The 12,139-nt window shown below is 37.3% G+C and overlaps 1 protein-coding gene across 2 annotated transcripts in view; it reads right to left on the reverse strand.

Moving 5' to 3' along the window:
• RAVER2 (ribonucleoprotein, PTB binding 2) overlaps positions 1–12,139 on the reverse strand; it is a 137,132-nt gene that overhangs the window by 64,936 nt on the left and 60,057 nt on the right. For both annotated transcript variants that reach the window (XM_027537019.1, XM_027537018.1), the window contains exon 6: positions 53–138. In XM_027537019.1, the coding sequence (XP_027392820.1) occupies positions 53–138 (86 nt within the window). The remainder of the gene's footprint in view (positions 1–52; positions 139–12,139) is intronic.

Raw genomic sequence — 12,139 nt, forward strand, 5'->3', positions numbered from 1 at the left:
CAAAATATTCATTCCAAATTTTTTATGTTTCAATTCAATGCTATTTGTATACCTGATGTGCTTTATTCAAGGGTAAAAATGCAGGGGAGATGGATGGATTCATCAGATGTGGCAAGCTGTGAGGTGTTCCAAGAACTGCTTTAAGAAAATAAAAGCAAAAATTTATCTTTATGATATACATATATGGAATTAAAAATAAACTCCAAAAAGGGTAGATGACTATTACTTAACACACTCAACATATTCACTGGACGTTCAATGATATACTAATCTTGCCACTGTACAAAAAGTGACAGGTTTCTTTCCTTGTCATTCAACCCTAGAACTGAAAATTCCAATACCTTCTGTCTCAACAGCAAAACACCAAACCTAGTCTTTCTCTTTAGCACTTAGTGCAAGAAAACTAATGATATCTTTTAATAAACAGAATACTAATTAAACCCATGTTATCTGCTCAGTGTTTCTGTCAGTTTTTTTGAGTATTTTGGCAGAGGGTCAGGATGGGAAGGGAAGGAAAATATACAATCCTGTTGTTAAAGCTTATAATCCAATTGAGGAGAGAACACATTATATTAATAGGTACAGTTAAACAACACTTCATAACAAAAAAGAAACAATACTGTACATAGTTGATAAATAAATGATAAGCATGCTTTTTATCAAGATTGTCTAAGAGTACAAAGACCAGAGTACGTATCAGAAGAGACATGTTAAGAATAGACAATATACAGAAAAAAAGACTCATGAGATAAAAAGTATATGAAGCAATTTCATCTAATTATTAGATGTAAGTAGTCATAATATACAATTAATTAGAATTACAGAAGGTCAAGCTTAGAAAGTACTTCAAAAAGCATGTAATCCAATGATGAAACATATTTGAAATTTATATATAATATCACTACAAATTCACTCTATGATTTAAAAACTTTGTTTCAAATTTTTGTTCCTTATTGAGGCAGATCATTACATCTTTGGAAAACTGACCATTAGAAAGTACTTTCTTTGGAATAAACCAGTTTCCTGATAGGTGATGGGAAAATTAAGATCATCAGAATAAGTTGCTAATGAAGGAAAATACTGTTTATTAGAAAAGAGGGATAATGATGGTCATTTCATAAATAGAAAGAGATCAAGGGGATGCAACAATCATGTCTGTGCACCTAACAAAGCTTCAAAATATATAAAGCAACAATTTCTAAAACTGAAAGGAAAAGGAGACAAATCCACAGTTATAAGAGGTTTCAATACCTCCTCCCCTCATTTTCCAGTCACTGCATTTTGTTAAAAAACATTAAAAATTTTTTCACAGCTTTTAGTGAATATAGTATTTCCCAATTTAAAACAGTAACAACTAGAATTAAAATGTTCTGAAAATGTTCATAGTCTCACATCTAGCTGCCTTTACCCTTAGATCTTGGCTGGGTCTCCCATTCAGCCTCTTCTCCCCTCAATAATTGATAGCATGCTGTTGCTCTTTAGTTGTTCAATCATGTCAAACTCTTCAACCCCATGAACTGTAGCCCACCAGGCTACTCTATCCATGGGATTTCCCAGGCAAAATACTGGAGTGGGTTGCCATTTCCTTCTCCAGGAGATCTTCCCGATCCAGGAATTAAGCCTGGGTAGGGTTTGACCTGTCCATGGGGTCGCAAAGAGTCAGACAAAACTGAGCAACTGAGTGTGCATAATTCATCATGATAACAGACCAAAAATAAAAAAGCCACACTGCTGATATCAACAAATGGAGAAAAGCAGTAGATAAATTCCAAAAATTATTATGACAAAATTTCTCAGCAATATAGGAATAAGTTCCCATCTTGGAAAAAAAAATCTGTAAATTAAAAAACATAGCTAAGATAATGTTTAATAATAAAAGAATGAATGCTTTCTCTGTAAGGTCAGGAAGAAGGCAAGGATGTCCACTCTCAAAAGTTCAATGCAGAAATTTTCCTGAGATTTCTATCTACTGCAGTAAAGCAAGAAAAATAAAAGGTATACATACTGTAAAGGAAGAAGTAAAACTTCTTGTAGATGACATGATAGTCTATACAGAAAATCCTAAGGGCAAAATCTACTAGAGATAAAAAGCAAGTCTGCATGATACAAGATAAATATACAAAATCAGCTGTACTTGTATATGCTAGCAACAAGCAACAGGAAACCAAAATTTAGAAAGTAAAACTATTTAAAATAGTATCAAGAATGTATAAAGAATGCAGCAACAAAAAGAAATACAATTCTGTTTAAAAACAGGCAAAGAACTCGATTAAGCGTTTCTCCAAAGATGACATAAAAACAGACAATAAGCACAAGAAAAGATGCTCAACATAGTCACTAGGAAAACTCAGATCAAAACTATGATGAGTTGCCAGTTTATTCCTATTTGGATGGCTAAAATAATAAGAGCAGAAAGTAACAAGAGTCTATGAAGATATGGAGAAATTGGAACCCTCGTACACTGCTTTGGAAGTGTAAAATGGTACAGCCACTGTGGAGACAGCTTGCAGGTACTCAACAAGTTAAACAGAGAGTAAGCACATGATCCACCACGTCTGGCTCTAAGTATATAACCTCAAAAGAACTAAAAACAGATGTTCAAATGCTTGTACATGAGCATTCATAGACAACACTCTTCATAATAGTCAAAAGGTGAAAACAACTCAAACTGTCCATCAAGGATGAATGAATAAACAAACTGTGACATATGCACACAATGGAGTATCATTCAGCCACAAAAGGAATGAAGAACTCATACATATATTACAGCACTCAGAAACACCATGCTAAGTGAAAGAAGCCAGACACACAGTGACTTCTGTTTATATGAAACATCCAGAATAAACAAAAGACAGAAAGCAGATGGGCTGTTGCCAGGACCTAGGCAGAGGGAAAATAGGGCAGTAACTGTTTAATGGGTACAGATTTTATTTTGAGGTCATGAAAACGTTTCTAAAGTTAAGCAGAGTTTGTGATTACAAAACACTGTGAATGTACCAAATGTCACTGAACTATTGACTTTAAAATGATCAATTTCATGTTATGTGAGGTCTGCCTCAAAATTACAATAAAAAATAGTATCAAGGAATATGAAACGCTAAGGATAAATCTGAAAAAATATGCGTCAGATTTACACCCTGAAAACTACAAAACATTGTTGATAAAAGAAGGCCTAAATAAACGGAGAGATATATTTATGGCAAATTGTTGTCAATTCTGCACAAATCAGCATACAGATTCAACACAATTCCAAATTCCCAGCAGACATTTTTCACAGAAATTGATAGCTGATTCTAAAATTTATATGCACATACAAAGGACCCAGGATGGACAAAACAAATAGAAAAAGAATAGAGTTGGAGCACTTACACTTACTGTTTTCAGGACTTACTATAAAACTATCAAGACAACGCAGTATTGGTATAAATACAGACATTTAGATCAATGAAATAGAATAGGGGGTCCAGAGACAGAGCCCTATGTATACAATCAATTGATTTTTGAAAAAAGTGTCAAGAAATTCAATGAAAAAGGATAATCTTTTTTAACAAATTATGCTAGAACAACTGCAAAAAAAATATTAACCTGGACCTTTACCTCATATTGTAAATAACAATTAACTTGAAATCATTTATAAACCTAAACTTAAGAGGTAAAATTATAAAAGTTCTTGAAGAAAACACAGGAGGACATTTTTGTTATCTCGAATTTGGCAAAGATTTTTTAAACATGACATAAGAAATATGAATTAGAAAATAAAAAAATAATAAACAGGACATTGTCAAAATAAGCAATTTTCTTCTTCAAAAGATATTAAGAAAATAAAAGGACAGCCTACAGAGTGGCTGCAAACCCAAATATATCCAATAAAGGAGTTGTATCTAGAATAAAGAACCCTAACAACTTAAGATCAACAGCTGGAGCACGTGTACACCTGTGGCGGATTCATGTTGATGTATGGCAAAACCAATACAATATTGTAAAGTAATTAGCCTCCAATTAAAATAAATAAATTTAAATTTAAAATAAATAAATAAAAAATGTACAAAATATTTCAAAAGATACATTAACTAAGGAGATATTAAGATGATAAATTAGTACATTAAAAGATGTTCAAAACCATTTGTCAAAAGGGATATTCAAATTAAAACCACAATAAGATATAAACCAAACAGAAAGGCTAAAATTAAAGGGTCAGTATGTCAAATGTTGGTGAGGACACTGAGTGAACTACAGCCTTGGACACTGATGGTGAGAATGTAAATTGGGCAGAAAACACATTAGAACACAGGTGGGGGACTTCCCTGGTGATCCAGTGGTTAAGACTCTACTCCCAATGCAGAGGGCCCAGGTTCTGTCCTGATCAGGGAACTAGGTCCCACGTGCCACAACTAAAGATCCTGCATGCTGCAACAGACTCAAGATCCCCTGTGCCACAGCTAAAACCCAGTGCAGCCAAATAAAGAATAAAAGCAAATGTCCAGAGCAATTTTATCTCTAACGACCCCAAACAGGAAATAACCCAATGTTCAACAAATCAATGAAAGTGCGAATTGTGGAACAGAATACTGCTCAGAGTTAAAAAGGAAAAAAACTACTGATAACATGAAGCAACATGGATGAATCTCAAAATAATAAGCTGAGGGAAAGAAGTCATACAGTACATACTGTTTGACTTCATTTATATACATTTCTAGAAAATACAAACTTTAGTGACAGAAAGCAAATCATTAGTTTCCTGGGGATGAGGAGAAGGGTGGGTTAAAAACAGGCAAAAGGAAAGTTTTGAAAGTAATGAATATCTTCATTGTTTTGATTATGATGATCGTGGGTCATATAAATGGAAAAGTTTACCAATTTGTACAATTTAAATATGTGCAGATGACTGTGCCTCAATTATACCTCAATAAAGCATGGTGAAAGTGAGAGGAGAGTGAAAAAGGTGGCTTAAAACTGAACATTCAAAAAACTAAGATCATGGCATCTGGTCCCATCACTTCATGGCAAACAGATAGGGAAACAAGGAAACAGTGACATACTTGGGCTCCAAAATCACTGCAGATGGTGACTGCAGCCAAGAAGTTAAAAGACACTTGCCCCTTGGAAGAAAAGCTATGACAAACCTAGACAGTGAATTAAAAAGCAGAGACATTACTTTGCCAACAAAGGTCCATCTAGTTTAAGCTATGGTTTTTTCCAGTAGTCACGTATGGATGTGAGAGTTGGACTATAAAGAAGGCTGAGCGCTGAAGAATTGATGCTTTTGAACTGTGGTGTTGGAGAAGACTCTTGAGAGTTCCTTGGATTGCAAGGAGATCTAATCAGTCCATTCTAAAGGAGATCAGTCCTGAATATTCACTGGAAGGACTGATGCTAAAGCTGAAGTTCCAAGACTTCGGCCACCTGATGCGAAGAACTGACTAATTAGAAAAGACCCTGATGCTGGGAAAGATCGAAGGCAGGAGGAGAGGGGAATGACAGAGGACGAGATGGTTGGATGGCATCACTAACTCGATGGACATGAGTTTGATAAGCTCCGAGAGTTGGTGGACAGGGAAGGCTGGCGTGTTGCAGTCCATGGGATCACAGAGTCGGACACGACTAAGCAACTAAACTGAACTGAAAGCTGCTAAAACTACAATTTAGACTATAAGTTACAATATTTACATTATACTGCATTTTTTAAGGTAGTTCAAACGTCTGGATTGAAAAGAAAAGATCAGTATGGCTCAAGTAACATAAAGTGGGTGTGGGAGGAAAATCAACCTGATGGTTGTGCACAGATTAGACAGAAAAGAAGGCAGACAAGAAAGGTAGTTAAAAATTTACAGAGTAGATCATATATCACCAGGTATGTACAAGTCATGCAACAGAGAGGTAAAGGAAGGAGTTTAATCAGTAAACAATATTTAAGTACTTTTTACTCTAAATAGCAGGTCTGTTTTAGGTGCCTGAGAGGAACAAAACAGATAAATCTTTGCCTTTATGGAGCCTTCTCTGTTCTAGTGGAAGAAAAGGCAATAAACAAGTAAATATGTGTCAGTTACTTGAAAAAAAAATGATACAATGAGCAAGAAGTAACACAAGGGTTTAAATACAAATATATCATATAGGCATACTTCAGAAACATTGAAGATTTGGTTCCAGGTCACTCCAAGAAAGTGATTACCGTAGTAAAGTAAGTCACACAATTTTTTTTTGTTTCCTGGTACATATAAAAAAGTTATGTTTATGCTACATATCTAAAACAATATATATACACCTCAGTTTTAAAATGCTAACCATCATCTGACAAAGCAGTGTTGCCACAAACCTTCAATTTAAAAAAAAAAAACACAGTATCTGTGAAGCACAATAAAATAAGGCACACTTGTATATATATGTATCTTACAATATAAGGATAATCTCAGAGAATTATGACCCTTTGTAACTATTTTAGGTTGCTCAGAGGCCTCTGTGAAGAGTTTAGGATATAAGGAATATAGTTAAAATGTAGTAACAAACACAGTAAGGAAAAAACAAATGAAACTTCTTGATTAACAAGATAGTTTGTCTTTCCTGAACACCAACAAACTTTCCACACATTCTCCAGAAGCTTTGCATGTGTTCAAGTAAGGTATTTAACCCTCTTCGTTTCCCATTCTAAATAAAGCAAAAGTTATCAGTAAAATACTGAAATATTCTTCTTAAAACTATAAAAGTAGCACTAAAGTGAAAAAGTATAATCTCATATGGTCATATACCAACCTGAGGAGAAAAGCAGAGGGGGAGAATACATATCCTCAGATACAAAGAAGAGAAAAATTAATTTTGGGGAGAAGTTACTAAAGATAGCCCAGGTGTGAACTATTACTTTCGAATAGACCCACAAGTGTAATATACTTCTTTAAACACTGATACAATCTTGGACTGTATTAATAGAAATATAATGATGATAGGAAGGAAATCCCACTGCATTTTGTGGTGATTAGAACCCATCGACAGGATAAATTTGTCTGTGTACGCCATTCTGCAAGGCAACCAAGATAACATATTAGGAGAGGAAAACTTACTGGGGGCTCTGGAGAGCATATCCTATGACCTGTTGTGGAAAGTCAAGTACGGAACTATAGGTTATGAAGATGTAGAAGAGGTGTATAAAGCAAACTACACTCAGTATTTTGTAATAACCTAAGGGAAAAGAATCTGAAAGAAGTAGATACACATGCATAACTGAATCACTTTGCTGTATACCTGAAACCATCACAACAATGTAAATCAACTATACTTGAATAAAAAAGTAAAATTAAAATAAATAAAATGGTTCTAAAAAGAGACTGCTATTTATATTTTCATCTTAAAATATAAAAATATTTAGTTTTATCAATTCTTAATATATGGGTTGACAAAGGTGCGTTTATGTAATTGACACATGTGATACATAAACTGTATATACTGGGGTTCCACTAAAAATATACCTCACTGATAGAATGCATAGACAAAAAATAAACAAAAGGACACCACTGGTCTGCAGAACAGAAAACAAAGAGAATCAAAGATGACTACAGTTTCATGATAGTTATCTCCAAACATCAGAAGGCTATTCTTACGGAAGAAGGATAGATTTATTCTATGTTTCTTCATAGGAAGAACTAGAATAAGCAGCTAAAAGTGATAGAAATTACCATCTAATATAAGAAAAAACCTAGTAATTAAATTTGTCAAACCAGGGAATAGTTGCCTTGCAAATAATGAGCTGCTTATGCTTTGAGTAGTCAAGACATACAAAGGATATCTCTATGCCATTAAAATTGCAGGAGGTTAAAGCTTTATCTTTAAAGTCTCATTTAACTCAGATGACCATTTTATCTACTACAGTGGGCAAGAATCCCTTAGAAGAAAGAGAGTAGCCATCACAGTCAACAAGTGTCCAAAAGGCAGTACTTGGATGCAATCTCAAAAACAACAGAATGATCTCTGTTCGTTTTCAAGGCAAACCATTCAATATCACAGTAATCCAAGTTTACGCCCCAAAAAGTAATGCTGAAGAAGCTGAAGTTTAATGGTTTTATAAAAACCTACACGACTTCTAGAACTAATACCCCAAAAAGATGTCATTTTCATTACAGGGGACTGCAATGCAAAAGTAGGAAGTAAAGAAACACCTGGAGTAACAGGCAAATTTGGCCTTGGAGTACAGAATGAAGCAGGGCAAAGGCTAACAGAGTTTTGCCAAGAGAACGCACTGGTCATAGCAAACACCATCTTCCAACAACACAAGGACTCTACACATGGACATCACCAGATGGTCAATACCGAAGTCAGATTGATTATATTCTTTGCAGTCACAGATGGAGAAGCTCTATACAGTCAGCAAAAACAAGACTGTGAGCTGACTATGGCTCAGATCATGAACCCCTTATTGCCAAATTCCGACTTCAATTGAAGAAAGCAGGGAAAACCACTAGACCATTCAGGTATGACCTAAATCAAATCCCTTACAATTATACAGTGGAAGTGAGAAACAGATTCAAGGGATTAGATCTGATAGACAGAGTGCCTGATGAACTATGGACAAAGGTTCGTGCCATTGTACAGGAGACAGGTATCAAGACTATATCAAGAAAAAGAAATGAAAAAAGGCAAAATGGTTGTCCAAGGAGGCCTTACAAACAGCTGAGAAAAGAAGAGAAGTGAAAGTCAAAGGAGAAAAGGAAAGATATACCCATTTGATAGCAAGGAGAGATAAGAAAGCCTTCCTCAACGATCAACGCAAAGAAATAGAGGAAAACAACAGAATGGGAAAGACTAGCGATCTCAAGAAAACTTGAGACACCAAGGGAACGTTTCATGCAAAGATGGGCACAATAAAGGACAGAAATGGTATGGACCTAACAGAAACAGAAGATATTAAGAAGAGGGGGCAAGAATACACAGAAGAACTATACAAAAAAGATCTTCACGACCCAGATAATTACGATGGTGGGATCACTCACCTAGAGCCAGACATCCTGGAATGTGAAGTCAAGTGGGCTTTAGGAAGCATCACCATGAACAAAGTTAGTGAAGGTGATGGAATTCCAGTTGAGCTATTTCAAATCCTGAAAGATGATGCTGTGAAAGTGCTGCACTCAATATGTCAGCAAATGTGGATAACTCAGCAGTGGCCACAGGACTAGAAAAGGTCAGTTTTCATTCCAATCCCAAAGAAAGGCAATGTCAAAGAATGCTCAAACTACCGCACAATTGCACTCATCTTACATGCTAGTAAAGTAATGCTGAAAATTCTCCAAGCCAGGCTTCAACAGTACATGAACCATGAACTTCCAGATGTTCAAGCTGGATTTAGAAACGGCAGAGGAACCAGAGACCAAATTGCCAACATCTGTTGGATCATCAAAAAAGCAAGAGAGTTCCAGAAAAACATCTACTTCTGCCTTATCGACTATACATCTACTTCTGCCTAAGCCTTTGACTGTAGATCACCACAAACTGTGGAAAATTCTTCAAGAGATGGGAATACCAGACCACCTGACCTGCCTCCTGAGAAATCTGTATGCAGGTCAGGAAGCAACAGTTAGAACTGGACATGGAACAACAACTGGTTCCAAATCAGGAAAGGAGTACATCAGTTCAGTTGCTCAGTTGTGTCCAACTCTTTGCGGCCCCATGGAATGCAGCACACCAGGCCTCCCTGTCCATCACCAACTCCTGGAGTTTACTCAAACTCATGTCCATTGAGTTGGTGATGCCATCCAACCATCTCATCCTCTGTCGTCCCCTTCTCCTCCTGCCTTCAATCTTTCCCAGCATCAGGGTCTTTTCCAATGAGTCAGCTCTTCACATCAGGTGGCCAAAAATTGGAGTTTCAGCCTCAGCATCAGTCCTTCCAATGAATATTGAGGACTGATTTCCATTAGGATGGACTAGTTGGATCTCCTTGCAGTCCAAGACACCATATTAAAAAGCAGATACATTACTCTGCGAACAAATGTCCATCTAGTCAAAGCTATGGTTTTTCCAGTAGTCATGTACAGATGTGAGAGTTGGACTATAAAGAAAGCTCAGTGCTGAAGAATTGATGCTTTTGAACTGTGGTGTTGGTGAAGACTTTTGAGAGTCCCTTGGACTGCAAGGATATCCAATCAGTCCATCCTAAAGGAGATCAGTCCTGGGTGTTCATTGGAAGGACTGACATTGAAGCTGAAACTCCAATATTTTGGCCACCTGATGCAAAGAGCTGACTCATTTGAAAAGACCCTGATGCTGGGAAAGATTACGGGTGGGAGGAGAAGGGGACGACAGAGGATGAGATGGTTGGATGGCATCACCGACACAATGGACATGGGTTTGGATGGACTCTGGAAGTTGGTGATGGACAGGGAAGACTGGCGTGCTGCAGTCCATGGGGTCGCAAAGAGTCAGACATGATTGTGTGACTGAACTGAAAGTTTCATCTAATTCTGAAAAAAAAAATTGTAGGGGGGATAATTGACTGCATAATAGGCTGAGCTGGACACCTCTGAAGATACTTCTTACACAATAATAATTGATGATTATATTAAGTACTTAATATGAACATTGTTGGTATAATAAAAAATTTAACTGGTCTTTGTCTTTGGTTCCTAGAGGGGAAACTCAAACCCTTGGAACATCCCCAGCGGATAGGAATGTTTTTGTCATGCTAATCAATGAGGTGACTCAGGGTAGGCCCCTACATGGCTTCGGAATGGGGACTGGTCATACCTGAAAGACCTAACATGTGATTATTGAATGGGGGCTTTGAGCCATGTGATATTGAGGTAGAAGATAGATGGGCCTGTAGGTGGGCTGCTGGTGTTTGTCAAGTAGAGTAAAATTCAAGCCTTGCTCTTACCCAGACACTCAAGGACAAAGCTAGTGGCACAAGCTGAATTCTGCTAAAGCAAAGAGATAAGGTGCCTGAGGTCAAGGAAGACTTCCCTATCTGCATGTGTGCAGGGAGGCTTCTTAGGGGGTCAAAAAGGGAGAGGGCCTCACCCCATAATAACTGTGGACATGTACCCATAGGCCTCTGTGGTAGGATCCATCTTACCAAAAAGGTGCTCACACATCTGGGGGAGGGTCCAGGGATCAGTCAGATGGTAACATGGTAACAATGACCATGACCCTATTTGTGAGACAGCAAGAGACACAGATGTAAAGAACAGTCTTTTGGACTCTGCGGGAGAAGGCGAGGGTGGGATGATTCGAGAGAATAGCACTGAAACATGTATATTATCATATGTGAAACAGATTGCCAGTCCAGGTTCGATGCATGAGACAGGGTGCTCAGTGCTGGTGCACTGGGATGACCCTGAGGGATGGGATGGGGACAGAGGTGGCAGGGGCTCAGGAGGGGGAACACATGTACACCCATGGCTGATTCATGTCAATGCATGGCAAAAACCACTACAATACTTTAAAGTAATTAGCCTCCAATTAAAATAAATTAATTAATTAAAAAAAAATAATAATTGGCCAGATGTAAACAAAGACCGGGAAACAATGTTCTATGTGATTTAAATGTCTTCACTGCACTCCTCATTGGATGTGTACTTCTGCCTTGTTTCTGTCTTAAATACACTATTTCTCCATGTGCTCTCCCATACATTGTGCTGTGACTCTAATAATAAACTTTATACCTGTTTTTAATAGTTTTTGCCTCCTTGAAACATTCTTGCTTTCAAATGGGGGCAAGAGACAGGGCCATTTTGCCTCTAGCACCTAGCTCCTGGTGGCTTGGTGGCTAGGATTCCTGGTTTTCATTTAGGTTTCCTAGGTTCAATTCCTGAGCAGGGAACTAAGATCTCTCTTCAGGACTGCTCACTGCTGTCTCTCCAAGATAAGTATTAGCCTAGCCTCCTGACCTCCAGGAAGAGGAAGAGAACTGCAGATAAGAGTTCAATAACATGGCCAGTCATGCCTACATATAAAACCCCCATAAAACCTCTAGACACTGAAGCTAGTTCAGTAGAGATCTCTGGTTAATTAATACACTGGTGTGCTGGGAGGCAAATATGCTCTGATCCTACGGGGAAAGAACATAAAACCTCTGCAGTTAGGACCTACGAGCCACAGCCCTAAGTCTCTTGATTATGCTGTTTCTGAGTTACATCCTTTGTAACAAAACTGTACTAGT

The sequence above is a fragment of the Bos indicus x Bos taurus genome, chromosome 3 (genome assembly GCF_003369695.1).
Source record: "Bos indicus x Bos taurus breed Angus x Brahman F1 hybrid chromosome 3, Bos_hybrid_MaternalHap_v2.0, whole genome shotgun sequence".
NCBI lineage: Eukaryota > Metazoa > Chordata > Mammalia > Artiodactyla > Bovidae > Bos > Bos indicus x Bos taurus.